At 36.1% G+C, this 22,955-nt stretch overlaps 1 protein-coding gene across 22 annotated transcripts in view; it reads right to left on the bottom strand.

Annotated features, from left to right (window-relative positions):
- Positions 1 to 22,955, bottom strand: part of Map2 (microtubule associated protein 2) — a 254,807-nt gene that overhangs the window by 50,491 nt on the left and 181,361 nt on the right. For 21 of the 22 annotated variants that reach the window (XM_090354720.1, XM_090354728.1, XM_090354706.1 and 18 more), the window contains one exon: positions 21,133 to 21,423. In XM_090354720.1, coding sequence (XP_090210846.1) covers positions 21,133 to 21,400 — 268 coding nt within the window. In that variant the 5' untranslated portion in view covers positions 21,401 to 21,423. Of the gene's footprint in view, positions 1 to 12,399; positions 12,465 to 21,132; positions 21,424 to 22,955 lie in introns of those variants that run through there. The other variant, XM_090354723.1, reaches the window with a different exon arrangement.

Here is a 22,955-nt window from a genome sequence, read left to right as displayed (position 1 = left end):
AACCAGGTCACAAAGAGGAAAAGTCACCAGATAGTACTAGGAACTAGAATTTCAGTTTTGCTGTCTTCTCTTCACAAAGTGTAATGCAATTTCTTTCAATTGTATACAAAAAAAACCACAAGCATATATTTAGAGATGTATCACAGAGGATTAATGAAAGGACTTGGAATTCTAAAGACTATGCAAAATTGGACATGCAGCTAATGGAAAATAATTACTGAATTTAAAATTAACTTTCTTTTTTTTAATTTTTTTATTTTTTATTGTAATTAATAAAAGGGTTACATGATATTTGCCAGATAGAAGGTGCATTAATTCACATACATTGATACCCTTTCACATGTCTTGGTACCCATTACCCTCCCCCACTCCCCCATCTTGGTTTTCCCCCCTTCCCTATCAAATTTCAAATAACCAAATACGAATATATCCAATATATCAGATAACAAAGTGAGATACTGTAACAATATGATATAACCAAGGGACAGCAAAAGAGATGAGAGATAACATAGTACATTAAGGACAACAATCATTCATTATATGGCTTTTGTTTCAACATCCTGGAGGTCCTTTCAATTAACTTCATTCTATATGGCCTTATGTATCAAGGTTTTGCTCTATTGCAAATCTCTGCTAGTAGAGCCCAAGGTTTCTACTGATTATGACAAATGAGGGAAACCATTGAGCCTAAGTTCCTTTGAGTCTGGCTTATTTCACTTAATATGATTTTTTCTAAGTGTTTCCATTTCCTAACAAATGGGTTGATGTCGTTTTTTCTGACAGCAGCATAGAATTCCATTGTGTACAAATACCACAACTTGTTGATCCACTCATCAACTGAGGGACATCTAGGTTGGTTCCATATCTTTGCTATGGCGAATAATGCTGCAATGAACATTGTTGTGCTAGTGGATTTGAAGAAGAAACAAAAATGGCCTATAGACGCATGAAGAAATTCTCAACATCTCTGGTCATAAAAGAAATGCAAATCAAAACAACTCTAAGATTCCACCTCACTCCAGTTAGAATGGCCAAGATCAGGAAAACTAATAACAACAGATGCTGGAGGGGATGTGGCCAAGAGGGATCACTACTACACTCTTGGTGGGAGTGCAAACTCCTTCAACCACTATGGAAAGCAGTATGGCAGTGCCTCAAAAGGCTAAACATAGAGCTCCCCTATGACCCAGCAATTCCACTACTTGGCATTTACCCGACCATCCAAAATTAACTTTCTTAAAACTATTTTACACAAACTCAATTCTCTGTACCAAATACACATTCAACTAGACAAGAAAGAATTTATTTTTGGTTTCTGTATACTTCATGGTCTGTTTGTCTGTCTGTCTGTCTTTCTTTCTTTCTTTCTTTCTTTTTTTTGTGGGTCATGGGGCTTGAACTTGGCCTGAACACTGTCCCAAGCTCTTCAGCTCAAGGATACCACCCTATCCTTGCGCCAAGCCCCACTTTCCATTTTTTAAGGGTTAATTGGAGATAAGAGTTTCTCTCGGGTCCTTTTGTGCCCTACCGGGCTTTGAACTTTGATCCTCAGATCTCAGCCTCCCCAGTAGCTAGGATTATAGGCATGAGTCACAGTGCCCAGGGAGTTACTTCATGGTTTTCTTTTTCTTTTCTTTTTTATTGTCAGGGTAATGTATAGAGCAGTTATAGTTATAGTCTCCAGATAGTAGGTGCATTACTTCTCATACATTGATACCCCTTCTCATGTTTTTGTCCCCATTTCCCTCCCCCAGTCATGGTTTGCTTACTATTCAAATAACCTTGATCAAATAATCTTACTATTCAAGTAATCTTTTTTGTTCCTTTTCAGAAATATCTTTATTTAAAATATAAAGTGCCTCAAAATGTATATGTGTTTAAATGGACAGCGATAACAAGAAAAATTCTGTAAAACTGGAATAACATTTTTAGGAAATTCAGGGAAATGACATATCACATTCTTTCTAATGAAATGCTACTTTTCTAGGTATTTCATGTTTTCAAGATTGTTATGGAAACATATATATTCAACTTGTAAACATTAATGTGATAAAATTAATGTTTAAAATGTGCAAAAATTGATGTGATATCATGGAGGCTCACACCTGTAATCCTAGCTACTCAGGAGGCTGAGATCTGAGGGTCATAGTTCTAAGACAGCCAGGGCACTAAAATGACTGCGAGGCTCTTATCTCCAATTAACCACCAGAAAATTGAAAGTGACACTATGGCTCAAGGGGAGGGTGGTAGCCTTGAGCTGAAGAGATCAGGGACAATGCCTAGGCCCAGAGTTCAAGTTCCATGACCGATGAAAATTAATGTGATAACTTCTGTTCATCATATTTGCACAAATCAGAATTGGTAAATCTTTGTAATTTTATTTGCTAAGTAAAACCCCCAAATTGCTCATTTATTCTATTAATGTTAAAGAGTTTGATGTATTTTAGAAGAGTAGTACTTAAATGGGAGTTTTGGATTCTTGTATACTTAATAATGGTTTTTCTAGTGTATAAGTTATTTTATGTCCATCAGTTATTATTTTAATATTGGGAAGATAGTTAATCAAACAGTTCAGATGTCAATTCACTTTTATGAAAAGACTATAACTGGCAATTCTCCATTATTCTGTCTTTTCTGTTTGTGTTTTTACATAATATACAATTTTGATACCAATAAGGACTATTTTAAACGTTGAGGGATAATTAAAGCAAACAAGTAGTCTTAATCTAGAAAGGATTTAGTTCTACAAGGTTAGACCAGTGTAGGCTACTGTAGAAATGGGCATGCCACGTAGTCTAAATAGAAACAAGTAGGAGGAAAATAAAATTCCTCATTGAGACAGCAGTGACATGTCCAAACTAAACAAAATGTACCATGAGTGGTATTTGGTGTCAGAAAAACAGTTTTATTTATTTTAGATGGGGAATTGAAGAAATTTTGTTTGTATTAGTTTTTCTTTGAGAGAAAAATAAATTTGAACTGTGTTTAAGTTTTACAGTTGAATCAAAGCTAATTTTGTTTATGAACATATTTTAGAAAAATTGATTCTAAGGTAGATACTCTAAGAACTCATTTAAAGAGAGTTGTTGCCAGGTGTGTGCCTATAATTCTAGCTACTTAAGAAGGCTGAAATCTAAGGATCCCAGTTAAAAGTTAATGTAGGCAGAAATATCTGAGAGACTTTAATCTCTAGCTAACCAGCCAAATGCAGTGCCAGCCTTGAGTGAAAAAGACAATTGAAGCATGGGGCCATAAGCCAGGGCCAGTACCAACTCTCCTCTACCAAGAAAAATGTCTTTCATCCAATCTTGAAAGCAAGTTGTCTTTGCTGACATTAGTTTTATGCATTTTCTAGCTAGAAATATTGACAAAATAATGGATAAAAGCAACCTATTTCCCCTTAAAAACATAGACGCATGGTATCCTTAATATGTGGCTATTAAATCCAAACAGTACAAGAGCAAGGACTCAATATTTGCATACTCAATGCTATGGACATGGTATTAGAAATATAAACACAATTACATATACATAAAAATTTATGACTCTATAGACATAATAATTTATTACAGGTTAATATGTATCTATGACATACAAACCCTCAGCCCAATTTTAATTATGTTCTAAAATCTAAGTGCCAGTGATTGTATGTAGAGATTCCCTTCTTGAATACTTGTTTGTTAAACATGTCATTTGAAATATGATGTAAAAATCAATGTTAATAAATTCTTTAAATAAAAATATGCTGTAACTCTTTTAACTAAGAGTAGGTTAGAGTGTCAGAAAATCTGGGATCAAATTCTGCCTCCAACTCTAAGAAGCTATTATGATGAAAGGATATTCATTCCTCTAAACTTTAGATATCACAATGGTAAAGTGGGAATATAAATTTTATTCATCTTTATTCATCTTTACATAAAATAATATATTAAGTGTTGATATATTTATGTGTCTGAATCAATGCAGCTAAGATACATTGAGATGATTCTGTAACTTTTCCCAATAAATATGTGACTATTGCCTAGCAGGCAATGAATTTGCTCCTACCATGTATTATTCAGTCAAGTGTTTATCATGTCTTTTTTTTTTTTCGGTGGGAACTGAAAATCTAGGGTTTTGCACTTGTTCTCTATCACTGAGTCATATACCAAACCAATTGTCAATTTTTTAAAGACAGGCTCAGTTTCAACTATATATTTTGTATATATATTTGTATATATTGTACAAGTATATATTTTCAGTTTGCTTATCTTGTCCTATTGAAATATCAATATATTACTTGGTTGGTTCACACCAAATTAAATGAAGTTGAAACTCTTCCTATAGCCCTGAAAATTATAACAGGCTTGAGTGATATATGACATTGTTGGATAGACTTGGAAATTTGTTTTTAAATGTGCACCCTTTGGGTTTTCATCAGGACCAGCTGTAATTACTTAAACATGCAAAGGTTCACCAATTAGGCTGTGAACACAAACTCCATGCAAGTTGGCATATGCCTCAGAACATATTTTAGTTGAGTTTCTTTCAGGTAGTTAAAAGTGAAATAAGATACATTTACAGTAAATTTAAGCAGATGCATCTAAAAATAAGTTAATGTTTTTGCTTTTAAGACTCATGGGCATAATAATCCTATGTTAAAAGAAATGACAAATAAGAGTACCGTACAATTGTCGAAAAAGAAACAAAACAATTTAAAACAGAATGCTCCTGTCAAGAAAAGGCTCTTCTCAGTAGAGCGCAGAACGGTTACCTGGGCAACCAATTCTAATTGCTGCTGCTGATGGAAACTAGTCAACAAGGCATGCACTATGTGGTTGGAAGTGCTTTGTTAAACAATTATCCTAGATATATTCATAAAAATAGGAACAAAAAAGTTCCTTGCTTCTATTCCTTTCTTAATTTGGAGAGTAAATGCCTACTTTAAAATTATTTCCGGCAAAGAATTGGAGATGAAATAAAAAGAGCAGACTGCTGGGGCTTTGGGGAAGGGGTTTGCTTGTTTCCTTGGTTATCTTTGTATTAACAAATGAGGCCAGTCTTGGAATATTGCACCCTTGTCAGACTCCTTATGGTCTTATAGAGTCACACCTGTTCACATTGCAGCTACAGATCTTTGTCTACCAGACTTTCTTTCAGAATAGTTCTTCAAAAAGTTTAGCCATTATTTGGCAAGTAAAATAAGGGCCCAGTCAGCTTATGGAGAAAAATGCACAGCCCCTCTTCCAATTTTCTATAGAATAATTGGAGATAAAAGTCTCAAGGTCTTTCGTGCCTGGGCTGGCTTTGATCCTCAGATCTCAGCCTCCTGAGTAGCTAAGGCCACACTATGCCCGGCCTGATTTTTAAAGTTTAATCTGAATTTGCATACTTTGAAGGAATTGGACACCACAAGTGAAGAAAATTTCTCATGAAAAAGTTACCATTTCTCAAGCATAAAAGCCCAGAAATATACAAGATAGATGATATTATGGAAAAATGCAAGATCATTCTAGATTACCCAAAAAGGCAATTTACATGAACTTTTGAAATGTAAAGTCTCTTCATTCCAGCAACAGTACTCACCAGTTACTTCTATAAAGTCAAACCTTTCCTTTAGAAGATATTATTTGTTACAATGGTATAAACAAAACAAAACAATAAAAATTATCTTAGCTAACATGTCCTTGCTCCTTCTGTCTTCTTTCCATTCCCAATATAATCAAGGTTTTTGTGGAACTTAAGAACTATGAGATGGAAAAATTACCTATATCATGAGTATGTCATGGAGTGAGCCCATGGAGAAACCAGCACAGCTTCTGCATAATTAGAGTTTGATGATACCTTCAGTCCCAGGACTTAGTTGAGTAACACATGGCAGCAGCATCATCATCATTATTAGAAGGCTTTCTTAGCAAGCATTTTATGCAACATGAATGTTTTAAATAGGCAACTGTCCATCAGAAAATGCATACTTTGGTTTGACCACTGAAACTCTGTAAATATTGTCCATGATGATTTTCCTTGTACCAGCATCCTAAAGGATTTTCTGGTCTTTAATTTAGTGATAGCATAGTAATTCTTTATAGTTTTCAAGTTATAAATGTATACAGATAACATAGACATTAATATTATTAGAATGATTAATTAGATATATTTACATATATGAGACAGAACTAAGAAAAGAAAAAGAAAAAATGAGAAAAGATATATTTGAGCCACCCTTCTATCATTAATAATGTAGTTGAAATAAAAGCTCAGATCCATATAAGGTAACTAACTGGGCACCTTCATTACAAAAATTCCAAAGTAATATTAATAGTTAACTGTAATCCCTCTATACATTACCCCAACAATTAAAAAAAATCATACTAGTGTGAGAAAGGAATAAAATACCCCCCAAAACCCATATAATTCTGGTGATCCTGTTGCTGTGTATTGGTATATTCTCGTATATTTGCACACGGATATCTTCTTAGTGGAAGGTGACAGTACAAGAATATTTTGTAGCATTATTACAAGTGGAATGCAATCTTCAAAAGACAGAGGATTGTAATATTTTTGCCAAGTCAGAAAATCTTAACTATTAAAAAATTAAGAGTTAAAATGTTCTGTAAGTATCTATGAGAAGCAAAACAAGAAGACCTTGAAAGATCTTTTGTGGGCAATGTAAAATTGATATTTTTGTACTTGGATTCTATTGAGATAGGAATAGCAAAGACACAGGACACCAGTGGCTCATGCATAGAATGTTAGCTACATAAGCGGCTGAGATTTGAGGATTGTAGTTCTGTCAGCCCAGGCAGGAAGATCCATTCGACTCTCATCTCTAGTAAACAACTGAGAAAAGGCTGGAAGTGGCTCTGCAGCTCAAATGGTAGAATGCTAGCCAGAAGCAAAAAAAAAAAGAAAAAAAACCCAGCACCCAGGCACTGAGTTTAAACCACAGGATCAGCACACACAAAAAAGTAAAGTCTCTGATAGATTTTAGAACATTTTTCATGTAAAAATATTCTAGATAAAGATGACATTCTGGGGTCTGCACTGAGTAATACCATCTCATAGAAAATGCTATTAACAGAATTTCTCTTGAACTACAAAATAGAATCGATCAATTATGTAAGAAAAACAAAAAACAGATAATAGAGCGACTACTTAAAAAGTTATCTTTATAGATTTACAAATAACATATAAATCCAACTTTGAAGCCTGTGAGAGATGTGTTGAAATGAAATTTTACACAGGAGTTTGCTCCAATGCTTCATACTTATTTCTATAACCATGACTGCATGTTTCCTCTTTGGAAGAACCCAGAAGAAAGACACACTCAGATGCATTTTGATGGTGTGGTAAAACTGAACATGCAAGAGCAGGATGCTCTTTTGAAAAAGCATGCTGTAGGGAAGGTGACTGTGTTTGCCAATGGAGTTGAGGGTGGGATATGAGGCATATGAACATGTGATTACTGACAACTTGAAGAAAATAAAGAAATGCTGTTGAAGAAGCAGATGGAAGAATGCTCAAGGCATGTTTTATTTACTTCATATTTTTTTTCAGGGCTGGTCCCAGATGTTACTGTAGTCACACACTATATTCTGCTTACTGACACAGACAATGCTTCAGTTCCTTTGTCATAAGAAGTACAATCCTTATGGCCATAAGGATATAGAAATCTTTCGAAGGCTCCAATATTGTCATAGAAAAATGTCAATAGTAATATATGAAAAAGCATATTGTTCTCTTAATCTATACTTATACTTGTTTTTCAAAGTCAAATTATAGTTTTAATATTTCCTGTGATCAGTCTTAAATTTCCTTTAGCAAAATGAAGTACTTCAACATTTTCACCAGAGAGTTTCCAAAGTAATTCAGCATGTTTTGTAACTGAAATATTCCAACTGTCCTGGTGAGGAAAGATACTATAAGTTTATGTGGATTTTCTACCTTTACTTCTATTAGAAAACACAAGAGAGCATTGGAACTTGTCACTATTCAAGCCCTATAAGATCTCAGCATTATTGTTAGAAGTGAAGACATGCTTAATGATAGTTCTAAATTTACAAAAACAAAACATGAGAATCCTTTGGGAGAATGTTTGTCTTTTCATTAACAAAATTGAATTAAAATGTAAGATGCCACTTACCTAGATTCACTGTTTTTGAGAGAAGGTCTCTTTATGTAGCTCCAATTGGCCTCAAACTCCTGATCTCCTGCCTCTGCCTTCCCACTTCCCAACTATCGCTACTTTATCTAGCATGGTTCACTTAGAAACAATGAAATCCAACTAGATTTCTATGCTTATGTTACCAAATCAGCCAAGTGCTTGAGCAGTGCTTTTAAAGGGTTTGTATATGATGTGAAAGCTAATTTGATACACAGAGCATTTCAAGTGACCACTACTTTATCCATTAAATAACTTCCTTTCCTATAGCATCATTTATGTAGTGGTAACTATATATGATTCAAACTTAATATTTGTTTCCTTTCATATTGCAACAGGAACTTCAAAGAATAAGGTGAGAAACAGCCTGCAGAAAATATGCTTTGTCATGTCATTAGTAAAAGTTTTAAATTTTATTTATAGTTATATTTCTTGTTTTAGTTTCTTTTTTCTTAGAAAAAAGATTACTTTTGCATAGCATGGTAGTACATGTCTATAATCCTATCTAATCAGGAGGATGACTTCAGACTAAGAGTTCTAGGTCAATCTGGGCAGCAAGAAGACTGTTTAGTGTAAAATTACTCTTTCTATGTCAGTATGCATGTGTTGTACTTCAGAAAATTTCAAAGGATACCAAAAAATGAGGGTACTCATTTTATTCAGGCTGATATTCAAATATAATGTACATAACATCTCCACCACACAATGTTTCTATAGTCATTTAAAGTATAATTAAATCCATCACATGCACTATCCAATTATCCCTAAGGTTCAGATTATCCATTTGTGGGAAATGAGATTTACTGAATTGTTGTCTGGAGCAGGAAAGCAGAGCAATCCTTACCTTCTAGCTCAGAGACCTAAAAGAGCATGCTATTCAGAGATCCATTTTTAAGTATTTGTTTAGCATTTCCAATCCAGGCAAATGTACAGTAGACTCAATTTCACAGTAATAATAATGAAAAATTATTCAATGTCCATGTGTTTCTTAATTTCATGTTATTCAGAAGGGTCATTTTGACTTTTCATATTCTTTCCAACTCAGTAATTTTCATCATCAAGAATATGTGTCCTGTTAGATATCTAATTGCTATCTTCAGTCAGTGAGTGATATGCTCCCATTTGTTCCTTTCAGACCATCTGAAGTCTTTGACCATCCTGTACTATAGAATTCCAGAGCTCCTACTTAATTCATTTCTGTTCCCTCAGATAGCTCTGCCTTGTAGAGTGAATCTAGCCTTTTTTCATCATTTCTCAATTTACCTCTTCATTTCTAACATTTCTTTCCAGCCTAGAAAAATGTTGATCACATCAAGACCTAATCTTGTAGCATCATTTTGTCCACATGCTTTTGACAATCAGCATTGGTTTTAAGTTTTTCTCTATAGGTAATTCAAAAACTATTTATTAGCACCAATTACAGAAAATAATGCATTATATACCAAAAGACAGAAAAAGATGAATACATCCCAGCTTCTAATAACTCAAAACATTGACTATCTTGGAGTCAACATGAAGGGAACACAGTAAAATGTTTCCTGGATCAATGCTGTCAGCAAGATAGAAACTCACTACTTGCTCCTGGTCAGAAAAAAAGAAGAGTCATAGATAGCAGCTGTGTATCTGTGATGGAAGACTTCTCACAACATTTCCTTTCCAAAATGTTTCTCCATCACTTGTTGCACAAAGCTGTGAAAGAAACCCACAGATAGGTTGGACAAAATGTATTTTTTTTTTGCAAAAGAGATATTTAGTTCAATCAGAGAGTCAGATCATGCTGGAGAAGCTCAGGCAGAAATGAAAGGTGTTTATCTGCCTCGACCTGTGTTTCCTGGATAGAGAAACTTGAATCTAATAATTGTACAAATGTCTTTAATTTGATTCAGTTTCAGTGAGCAATGCCTGCTGATCAGTGTAACCCTTTCTATTATTGTTCCCATCTATACAACACCACTAATTTCCTCACTTTGATATTATATTTAATATTAAATACTTGAATAATACAAAAAAAGAAAAACTTGAGTCTAATTTCATAATTTCGTGCCTACTATACATAATTTTTCCTGTAATCTTGACTCTTTCTTTCCCAATTTACCTTATACAGTTCCGAGTATCCCTGAAATTGCATTTTGTATGTATTTTTGTGTTCTAATAATCACTTAGCATTTGCGTATATGTTTATAAGTTGCCTGACTACCTTGAACCATATGCTTTCCTTTCTTTGCTCAGCAACTTGGCCGGACTTGAATTGTATTTTTTTTTTTTGTCAGTCCTGGGCTTGAGCTCAGGGCCTGAGCATTGCCCTTGGACTTTCTCAAGGCTAGAGCTGTACCACTTGAGCCTCAGCACCACTTCCGGCTTTTTTTTCTATGTATGTGGTACCAAGGAATCGAACCCGGGTCTTCCTGCATGCTAGGCAAGCACTTTAATCACTAGGCCAAACTCCCGGCCCTTGAATTGTATTTTTTATGAGTGTCGTTGGACAGTGATTCATTCTGTGAGGAGAGCTGCACCATGAGCCAGCAGCATGTGGTTCAGTACCTTTCCCCAAGAACTCATACCTGCTCAAAGAGGCTGAAACTACCAGCTCTGCAAGGCAGCGCCAGTTGTTCTGCTTCTGGTATGAATTTCCAGACTCCCCTGACAGCCAAGTGCACATGCTTAATGGACTATAGTAAGGAGCAATGAAGTGTGAGGCATGAGAGAAAGAGAAAAAGGCTCCGCATGCTGAAATGGAAACAGTGCCTGTCAGTGGTTTAAGATATTTCTTATTCACATAAGACCCTCATCATAGCAAAAAAAAAAGCCATAATCAAATCCAAGTCCAGATATCAAGATGATGCTTGACACACAGTGGAAAAATTTTTTTCCAGACATAAACTAGCAATATAGCAAAGTGTGTGTTCCCCATATATGTATCTATACATGCAAATACATGTATTGGGATACATACCTTTCAAAAAATGCTTTGGTACCGGAAGATTATACATAATTCACAGGGTATTTGAGCAATTTATTTCTTCAAAGTTACAACTGTAATTTTTCTCTTCTCCTTTTCTATTTTATAAGGAAAAATATATAGAAATATGACAAGGGATGGATAAAGGCCCTGCACAGTCATCACCAAAACAAAGGCTGAGCCAGACTAGAAATGAATCCTGGAAGATTTCTTTCCATTACTGATTATTTTTACCTGTTTACAACAAATGAAAAAGATTTAATGAATTTATGGGAAGTTTTCCTTTAAATATTTTAGTTTTTTTAAGACTAACATATCAAAAGAAAACAAACCATGATGACAAAAAATAACAACAATTAGAAAGAAAAAAAACCATGATAAGGGAGTAGAAAATACAGTCTGCAGGAAGGTTCAGTAAGACATATGATGGTTAGTGAAAAATATTTACAACCCATACGGAGTAATATTTACAAACAGGCCTGAATTCTTAGCACAATTCTGTTGCTTTTATAAAAACTCAACTGCAACAAAACAATTTTTCAAAGTGTCAATGGCCAGAGTCTATTGAATGTTTTCTTAAAGCTCTTGTAATGTGATCATATTATTTAGCACAAAGCCAGATAAAAAAGGAGACAAAAGCAGTTTCTTTAAGAACATACATAGGAGTAAATGTATATACAAATTAGCCTTAGCTTGACAATACATAGAGTTTGATGGAGCCTTATTCTTTATAACTTGAAGAGTCTGCAGGCAAATACTAGTCCAAAGAATAAAATCATACTTCAATGAGTTGAGTCATTTGCCTTAATAGAATCAAATCCTGAAACACCAAGTTTTCCTCCTATGTTGATTCTGAACAAATGGCTTACAGCAATGCCATCCAATATTGACTCTGATTAAAGAGCAAAATTTGATTTCTATGGGATAAACTACCATGTAATGACATATTTAAGCCCAACAACTATTCTATGTCTAACCTTCCCTCTAATTCATCAAACATTGAGAAGCCCCAGCTAACAACAACTGCAAGACACAGGTTTACACCTTCACACAAACGAGACATACCATTCTTTTCAATTATGTCCATGTAAGCTCTCCCTTATTTTGACACTTTCTGTTCATTACCATGACCAACCACATATTAAGACAAAAGCTAACACCCCACAATCCTCTTCATCTGGCAGACACCACAGGAGACAAAGCAAACGTGACGAGTACAAACCTCATGAAACTGCCATTCTTTAAAAAAAAAAAAAATCGTTCTTTGTCTTTTTCATTGGGGTTAGCCCAAATGCCTAACCTTCAGAAGGAAAGCACTGAAAAGATCCCCATTTTCTGTCCTCATCCATCGGTGCTTCCAGGCCCAGACGCTTCGCAGTGAGGCTGTGTGGTGTTCTGCAAATCCACCCTTGAATGCTAAATAATGCTGCTCTGCACCCGCCTCTCTCTGCGGAGCTCTGGGAAATGGCAGCCAGAACGATGAGTGGTTGGCATGGCAACAAGAAGGAGAAAATCTGCAACCTCTTGCATTGTTAGGCCAGCTTGTTTATTTGCCTGAGGGGGTAGTTCTGATGGCTTTAGTCATTTTGCAGGAGAAATTGCTCTATACTGTTCTGCTCTGCATAAATTAATATAGTATGGTACACAATAGGTCAGATTTAAATAAGACATGAATCTCAAGTCTAGACATGGAGAGTAGGGGAGGAATAGACCAGTAAGGAAGGGTAGATTTGAGTTTTCTAAGACTGCAGAAGGGGATCAGATAGAAGCTTACAGCATTCTCTACTTTTAGTTTATGAGATATGATAAACTTTTTCCCCATCATTGACGTTTCAAGGGTTCAATTATTGTTGCAACCAGAGTATCTTTACAGATCTGAGTCTATCCATCATAGGGCAGCTTAAATTGTGTGACTGTGAAAGTTCAGGTCAAAACTGAAGAAGATCTATCTCCTATAAGCTGTGAACAGTTGTTAGCTTTCTCCTTCTTGAGAAGAAAAGCGGGCTTGGAAAACAAATGCTGGATACCAGTGGCTCATAACTCAAATCCTAGGTATTTTGGAGGCTGAGAATCAAGGTTCAAAGTCAGCTCAGGCAGGAAAATCCATATTATATATGAATTATATCCCATTAACCACTGAAAAGCATGGAGCTGTGGCACAAGTGGTACAGCACAGTGATGGTACACCCAATCCGGGGGATTTCTGTGAGTGAGGTAAAGCCATGATTTTTGTATTTATTCGCAGAGGTAGCTGACATTGGCTTTTTCATGGTCATAGCGCTTTAGCCCATTTCTTACTAGTATTCAAGGTATTGCTCCTAAGGACTGTCATAATCATCAAAGCCCAACATTAAACATCTGGATACAGACATACTTGTGAACATCTTAGAAGGACCTCCTTTCTTTTTCTACTCAAGCTGCACACTGAGAATTGAGTGATGATGTTATGTAAAGGTCCAAGGCCCATAAACGTTAAGAGTTCTGCATCAGAATTGTCCTCTCTGTCTGCAGTGGGCTACTGCAAGTGACTGTATGCTCTTCCAAATCTGGCAGAGGGAGCAATGGAAGGAACACTGGAATACAAACAAGAGACCAGGCTCCTGGTGCTTGTCATGTGGCCACACCTGTAAAGAGGACTGTAAAAAGGCATTGTAGGGGACCTTCCCAGCTTTCTGTCATGTTGTCCATGGCTCTTATAGATACAGCAGATTCCATGACTGTTTTCTAATAAAAAGTAAGTTCTATTATTGACAAGATTCATTCTGACAACTGTAACCCCCTACCCCCCATCTCTCAGTTAAAAAAAAATCTTGAAAATATTGACAACCAACAGCATGATTCTAAAGCTGGGTGAATCATCAACTATAAGAAAAATCTCACAGTATTGCTTAGGGATAGTTCAGAAGGAAGAAGATGTGCTGGATTCCGAAGCACTGTGCTCATAATTCAGCAATCTTATTTCCTTTCTTGCAATTCTGGGCATAACTATGCTGCCATTTTGGGTCTTCAACTTCTTACTTGTAAATGAAGACATTAAGAACAGGAATGTCATGGAACCAAATAGAAAGCAATAGAAGATAGATTGTGCTTTGCAAATTGAAGAGCCCTGTGGAGGTGAGCTAAGTAATTAAATTTCCAATCTATAGATTTCGATGTAGAGTTGTCCTTCTATAGCCTTAGTGTGATGAGTGTAGGATTAGATCATTGCAATACCCAAATCTGTACCTCTTCAAGTCCAATATGTAAAAGGACATGGAATTTACATATAGCGTATTGGCATCTTCTTATATACTTTCACCCTTCTTTGTTTTTAATGCTATAGAAATGTTATACTGTATTGGTTAGCTAATAATAGTAAGAAAAAAAATCCTGTGTATGAATGCTCAGTGCAGATGCAATCTGTGTGTGTGTGTGTGTGTGTGTGTGTGTGTGTGTGTGTGTGTGTATGTGTTTGAACTTAGGGCCAGTGTACACTATCTCTGAGTAATTTTCCCTTGTAGGCTGCTGCTCTACCTCTTTTGTTTTTTTGGTCAGGGGACTTGAACTCTGGGCCTGGGCATTGTCCCTGAGCTCTTCAGCTCAAGGCCACTGCCCTAACCCTTGAGCCACAGTGCCACTTTCCATTTTCTGGTAGTTAATTAGAGATCAGAGTCTCACGGACTTTTAGTGCCCAGGCTATCTTTGAACATTGATCCTTAGATCTCAGCCTCCTGAGTAGATAGGATTACAGGTGTGAGCCACCACACCCGGCTAAAATTCTTTTTTTTTTTCTTTTGGCAGTCCTGGGGCTTAAACTCAGGGCCCTAGCACCATTCTTAGAGTTCAAGTCTAGAGCTCTATCACTTGATCCACAGCACCACTTCCAGCTTTTTCTATGTAAGTAGTACCAAGGAATCGAACCAGGGTCTTTGTGCGTGCTAGGCAAAGCACTGTGCCAGTGGGCCAAACTCCCAATTAGTGATCTAGCTCTTGTGCCACAGCGCTACTTCTAACTTTTTTTTTGTAGTTAACTGTAGATTAGAGTCTCATGGGCTTTCCTATACATTTTGGCTTTGAACGCAGATCTCAGTCTCCTCAGTAGCTCACCTATCTCTTTTCAACTACTTTTGATTCATGATTGCTTTTATCTATGGATGTGGAATCCAAATACATGGAAACCCAATTGCATTTCCATAGTAATTCTTCTCACTATCTTTGAGGGACCAGTTAGAATAGAAAATCTTTTTCTTTCTATAGGCTGAGAGTGAATGACAGTAAAATGATGGTGCTTTTCAGAGCAAGGAGGTAAAAATCCATTATTCTGTTTCCAGAGTCTGGTTTTTCTTTTTTCCTAACTGGAAATAGTATTTCCAAAATGATTTCAAAATCAGACACTGCAGGAGAGGAGTCTTCTGAATTCTACACCAAATGAAATGAACACCATTTTCATTGGGAAATCACATACCCATTAACCACAGAAACTAATTTCAATTCCATGTTCTCCAATATAATTTTCAAAATTACTTTTAATTTTTATCCCATTGGTGGTACTATAATTGGAACTGAGGTCTTTTGCTTTCTCAGTGTGGCTGTAGCTTTGCTTCTGGCTGGTTGTTTTGGAGATAAAGTCTTGCAGACGTTATTGTCCAGGATGGCCTTGAACCATGATTCTCTAGATCACAGCCTTTTGAGTCACACCTGGCTTAAAAACTGCATATTTCATTTTTGATTTTTCTACAAAGATTTTCTGGTTAAAAATTTGTATTTCACAAGTCAGCCCTTCTTGTGCTTTACAAGCAATCATAGTATTCTCATGTAAACTTTTGGCAATATTGGAAAATAAATTTACTTACCACCTGATAGACAGACATTTGAGCCACAAATGAAATCTCTGCTTTTAATTCAGTTGTATGTGTGAGTGTGTTTGTGCATGTACACACACAGGCACACATGCACGGGCACAGACACCTGTGCACGCACAACACATGTGCTTGGTGCCAGTACTTGGGCTTGAAATTCACTTTCATTTTTTCCCTCAAGACTGCTGTTACCACTTGAGCCACTTCTTGTTGGTTCATTGGAAATAGGAGTGTCATAGCCTTTGATGCCTGGGCTGGTTTGAATCTTGATCCCTAGACCTCAGCCTCCTAAAGAACTAGGATTGCAGGTGTTAACTATGAATGCCTGGCTTTAGTTTGCTTTTTTTTTTTTTTTGCCCGTTCTGAGGCTTGAACTCAGGGGGCTTGAGCACTGTTCTTGGACCTTGGACACTTTTTACTCAAGGGTAGTGCTCTGCCACTTAAGCCTCAGCACCATTTCTGGCTTTTTCTATGTACGTAGTACATAGAATCGAACCCGGATCTCCTTGCATGCTAGGCAAGCACTCTACCCTTAGGCTATGCTCCAGGGCCCTTTAGTTTGCTTTTTGTGTTCTCAGCCTTGGATTGTGATCCTTCTACTTCTACTTCCCAAATTGTTGAGATTACAGGTATGAACCACCACTCCTGGCTTGACATGAATGGTAATATGAGCTTGGATTTGCTTCCAGGCAGAAAACTTAAAGATAATGCGCATCACTGTCATGTAGAGTTGGGACTTAAGGGACAAAGTGGAAAAGAGAAGAAAGGACTATGACAAGCTATTACTCATACATTTCATGTTTTGGAAAATGATGCAAAAATGAAGCTCGTTCCTAATATAATGAGAGCTTTCCTACATGCTTAGATGTTCAGTAGTTTAATCTTTCTTCTTTCTTGCTTTTGTGACACGACTTCTAAAATGGACACTTCTGTGACAAGAGAAACATTTTAAGAAGCCGAAAATTACAATGAGAAACAAATCATAGTTTCCTTTCTTTGGACTAGCTATAAATTGCATAGAAAAAAGACAAAAATCTAGACAAGTTTTAAAGCAATATGATTTGAAGTATTATTTTCTGTTAGTATTCGCTGATTCTGCAACCATGCTGTGAATACATAAGATCAAATATACATGGATGATTCACTTGCATTCTAAACATTATTGTGGTTGGATTGGAGGCATGGGTAAAGTGGTAGAGCATTAGCCCTGAGATCAAATTCCAGCACTGCTTCCCTCTAGCCCCCCAATATTTCTATAGTCCATAAATGAAGACAAACACTGAAAATGCTGGGTGAGAGAGAATAAGGTAAGACTCTTTCTTTGATGTAGTCTCAGTCTCATGAAGGAAAGAAAGAAGGGAGAAATACTTGTAAGCCATTGATCATATAATCTTATTTATAGAGACATATATGAAGAAATAAATGAGTTATTTCTTAAAATGAACAGATGAAGGAAAATAAAGAAAAAACTTTTGGATTTAATCAGTAATACCTTGGATACCACAACATATAACAGGATAAGCCACTGGAAAGAAAAAACTTCCTGTTGGGAGAGCTTTGAAGATTTTTAAAGGAGAAAAAGCAATGCAAAGACATGCTGTACAGAATGTACAAAGAATGGTACAGAATGACCTGCTGCTACATTGCTCCTCCATTCTTCAATATGATGCCAGCTCAGACCCAGTGGTCTCCATCACAAAAGAATGGCATTTTTATGGACATATTTGAGATTTCAGAGTATTTCCTCTCCTGGGGATAATTTTTATTACATGTACTTTTTTTGGTCAGATGTGGGACTTGAACTGTGGGCATGTATGCTGAGTTCTTCCGCTCAAGGATAGCACTCTATCAATTGAGCCAGAGCACCACCTCCAATGTTTATTACATAATTTAAGAATTTGTTTTCTATAAACCATTAATAAGTCATTGTCTTATCAATTTCTGAAGAAAAATTGATTTGACTGTGTATGAATTTATCACTAGAATATTCTTCATAAGTATGAGGAAACAAAACTTTGCATTTTATTTTTCCTATAGTTTCTGCACATATGCATATTTTGTGACTTCAATGCTGGGCCTGTTATTTTTAGAATGAAGTTCGTTTAAAAATCACATCATAGTTTCAATCTGAAAATATTACTATGGCAACCCACAGGTGATTATTTACCAGCTCTGTCGCCAAGAACATACCTATGAAAGCTCAGCAATTTATCTTTCAGACATAATAGAAGATTCATCTGATATATATTGAACTGACGAGAGTAATTTTTGGATGTTTCTGAAACCATCACTTCAAAGAAATACCCATTAGTCTCTTCTTTTAATTTATATTATTTCCTCAGAGAAGTTGGCAAGGACATACCGACCTAGCAAATTGATTCTTTTCTGAGGCTGTTAAATACACCATTAAGTCCACTAAACAAATAAAACAGTACGTGATTCTTGTTCCCTGCTTGGCCAAGCATACCCTGTAATATGATTGTTTTTTCTTGAGTGTATGGTAAACCTCCAAAGGGAGTGGTGGTCAACTGGTGAGAATGGAAAAGACAAATCTAGACTTTTGACATTTTCTCAATCATTTAATTTTGCATTTTTTATGCATTTAATTATCAAGGCAGAACACTGGCTGAGTAGTGCAGGTACGAAATCAGATGCTATAGGATCCTACCCTTTATGCGATCATATTCTCTTATTCTTCCACATCTTAATCTTTTTGAAGTATAATAAGCATATCTGATGCCCATTATCATCAAATTATGCTACAGAAAAATAGTTCCTGATCAAGGGTTTTGTTAGGACCGGGCATGATGGTACCTGCCTATGATCCCAGCTAGACTCATACATATTTCCTGAGTCTAGTTTCAGCAAAAGTTAGTGAGACTCTATTTCAAAAAAAAAATTTGAAAAAGCTATATAATGAGTGATTGTTGTCCTTAATGTACTATGTTATCTCTCATCTCTTTTGTTGTCCCTTGGTTATCTCATATGGTTACAGTATTTCACCTTGTTATTTGATATATGGGATATATGCGTATTTGGTTATTTGAAATCGGGTAAGGAAGGGGGGGAAACAAGATGAGGGGTGGGAGTGGGGAGAGGGAAATGAGGACCAAGACATGAGAAATGGTATCAGTGCTTGTGAAGTAATGCACCTTTTATCTGGTGAATATAATATAACCCTTCTATTGATCACAATAAAAAGTATATGAAAAAAATTGAGCATGGTGCTAGGTATACGTAATTACAGCTATACTGGTGACAGATCTAGAAATGACTGCAGTACAAGACCAGTGTAAGGTAAAAAGTAAAAGACATGACCTGAGGAATAAAGCATAAAGATGTGAGAGTTTGGCTCCAATGGTTCACTGCTTAGGTGTGAAGCACTGGGTTCAAATCCCAGTACCACACTGTTCATTCTCATTGCCCCATACCATTGCACCAATACTGGTGGTGGATAATTAATAACTACTAATTTAGGGCCACTCATTGTATACATTTTACACCTCATTGAAGCCATGGGAAATATTTTATTTCATTCTCCCCACAATTTCCTATTTACAGAATTATGTGCCTATGATCACTGTACAGCTAGCTTCTCTATTCCTTGAATTGGACTGGACCCTGTGTCCTCTTTGCATTTTCCAACTTGCACTGCTATAAGGCAGGAACTTGCTTGTTACCGAAGCAGCTGCTGAAGACTCCACTTTGAGAAGATATGCCATGCATTGGGAGTCATCTTGAGTTAATAGTTCATGCAGTGATTGACAGAGCTTTGGTATCATTGTGTTTTCTGTTAGTGATATCACATACTTTGCTGTGTGGATTTGGTGCCCAAACACACATCTGTGTACAATTTGGGAATATTGGTTCTAAGTAGAAACATACCCTCTTCAACTTTGTCTTTCTGTAGTTCCCACTGGACACACAGCACACTGGATCCAAAGTAACTGCCCACACAGATCATGTGTAAAGCAGTACCTGAGGCTAGGCATGGAGACTGAGAACCATGCTTGCTTACACACTCTGGCACTGAAATGAACTTAACACCTTATACACAGAAATTGCTCAATAGTAACTTGTTGAAGGGGTGGATTTTGGAATTTTTAATTTTTCCTGGGACATTTGAAATGTTTCTTATCATTCCCTATTCAAATTAAAGTGTGCGTGTTAGTGGGTGCATGCACGTGTGTGTGTGTGTGTGTGTGTGTGTGTGTGTGTGTGTGTGTGTAGTGCTGGTGCTGCAGATGGAATCAAGAACCATGTGCATGCTAAGTATATGCTCTATATCTCCCACCTCAAACATTCACGTTTGTAACAGCAGAGAGTTGATAAGGGATGAAGCCTAATGGATGGGTATAGAAAATGAGTCTTCCAAGAAGTAAGGTATGGATTTGAAGGGAAGCCTTTCTTACTACGTATAGTTTGTTTACTCTTAATGAGGATTTATTGTTCACAAGTTACTGAGGAAAGTGAAATGGAAGTGAGGAATAGATGGTTAAAGCTGATGTTTCCCCATGCCATTAAAGCTACTTCAAATTCTGTCATCATGATATTATCAGTGGCAAAGTAAAGAGAAACTAGTGGGAATCCTACTCAGAAAAAGAGTGCTTCAGAGTAAATTACATTATTTTCCTACAATGTATATTATTTCTAAAAAGCTATCTAAGAAAGTATGAAATGGTTCTTACATACATGTGTGTGTTTCTTTTTCATTTCTATTTTTTTTCTGATTCTCTTGAAGGCTAAGGAGATGGATTTTTATAGTTCATTCTGCCCCTCAGAATCAAATATTCTTCCAATGAATCCATTGGATTTCAGTCTAATTTCATTCAGGAATGAAAGTAAAAAAGATACGAAGGAAATAAGTAAAGAATAGAAGGAAGAAATGAAGGGAGGGGGAAAGATAGGATGAAGAAAAGGGGGATGAAGAAAGGAAGGAATGTTTCTTGATCTTTTCCCATTAAAAATTAAACTGGCTGAAAGTGCACAGGAAAATGGGCTTGTGAATACAGCTAATTGGCATGACAGGTGCCATGATTTTTTTTGTCCCTTTGATGGCTCTTTCTTCTGTCTGACTAGAATTTCAGCCCTAGCACTAGAGAGAAAGGATTATAAGTATGAATTACTTCATTTTCACACCAAAAACTAACTACAAAGAAGGAAACAAGTACTGGAGTGAGAAAGCCCTTCATTACCTGCGGTTTCTCTGTCTGCTGAGGTGAGCTCTCCATTGATCCCGTTCTCTTTGGTATCTGAATAGGTGCCCTGTGACCTGGGTCCTCCAAAGGCTCCCTCCTCATCCTCTCGGTATGGGAATCCATTGGCACTTCGGACAAGTCCTTCCCCTGCCACACCTTGGTCCTTAATCTCTGGTGGATGTGGGTGTGCTGATGCAGATGCCTCCGTTAGTTGGGTTGAGGTCCAATGAGGTGCTTTCGGTTCATCTTTCCGTTCATCTGCCATTCTTCAAAGTCCTGTGACTTCTCCTACATTGGGAGAGGAAAAAGTAATCAGCATCACTTTGGGGCATGTTCTCATCTGATATTGGGTACCAGGATAGAAAAAATTTGAAGCTGACTCAGTGGTTTGCACAGAGAAACAAGTTCAATAACCTCCTAAAAAATCAAGGACCAGCCATAATGTTGACTCTGGTTTTGACAGTTCAGTTCAGGAATGCTTATTTTTTAAAAAAAACATATTACCATCAATTCATCTGTTCTTTAAAAAATAAACACTGATGTCTGACATATTTTCATAGTTAGTTTTGTACAGTCTTCAATGCTGACAGTGAGGTAGAGTCATGGAATGCCTCCACCTCAAAGAAACACACAGCACAAGAAAACTGGAAAAAAAGGTTGGGAGAGCAATAGAAAAAGTGAAATATTGGATTATTAAATATAAATTCCAACTGTAAAATAAATAAATAAATCCCAACTGTTCTCCTAGCAACACAACTTGCACCAAAATATTTCAGCAAAATGTATGATTATATGTATGTATGATTATATATTATATTATTATATATGTATTATTTCGGTTTCAAACATGTTCAATTCAGGCTATATACCCATATACATATAGGCATATATATATATATATACTTTCCTGAATGCTGTCAATTAAAATATAATTTTGATTTTCAACAAACTTTTTAACCTTATTTATAGATGTAGGGAATAGCACTTTTGTTAATACACATTTTATAGAGTAAGGGGATAGAAATATAACATACAGCACATGTTCTACACCATTGCTGCAATCAAGTAAGACCTGAAATAGATAAATGGTTGACATATATATATGAAGAAGCAGTAAATCACAGTACAAGATAAATTGTCAGAGGAGGATTCTACTAATGTTAAGTGAATGGCAGGCATCAAGTATCATCTAACCTTCTCTTATATGTAGATGCTACTACATGTCAACTTGTAACTGACTAGAAACAATTCACCACTCAGGAATGAAGGCATGGTGCCAGTGATACAACCTCATTCATGGCCTATTGGTCTCATAGTAGAAGTGATAACAAAGGCAATACAATGATTGTTGGCAACTAAGAATAGATTCTTAAAAAAATAACCAACTAAAGCAAAGACTTCCAAACACACAAACAAAAAAAATTGTGTTACTAAGTTTGCTTTTAACTACCACATTATGTGTAAAGATATCACCTGTAAATTAACCTGTCATGTTATGGAAGCAAGTTTCCCACCATTTCCTGAGAATCACCTGTATCTTACTGAAGTTCAATGTTTCCCACAGCTCTCTCTGCATTCTATTCTTGCCAAGAAGAGTTAGATATGTTTATTCACTTAAACTAATTCAATTACAAATGTAAGCTACTACCAAATCATTTATCAAACAGGTCCTATTTATCTTCCCCCAGAACATACTTAAACTGTATGTAAACAGTTTAATTTTTACAACATTGATTGAAGAGCTTATGTATAAACTAGTGAAAATTCCTAATCACCAACCACATACAAAGAACTATAGAAGCCCAAGAGTTTTCATATCT

The sequence above is a fragment of the Megascapheus bottae genome, chromosome 21 (assembly GCF_031878675.1).
Source record: "Megascapheus bottae isolate mThoBot1 chromosome 21, mThoBot2.hap1, whole genome shotgun sequence".
Taxonomy (NCBI): Eukaryota; Metazoa; Chordata; class Mammalia; order Rodentia; family Geomyidae; genus Megascapheus; species Megascapheus bottae.
Note: the sequence above shows the minus strand (reverse complement) of the source record. Positions and strands in the feature narration are given on the sequence as shown.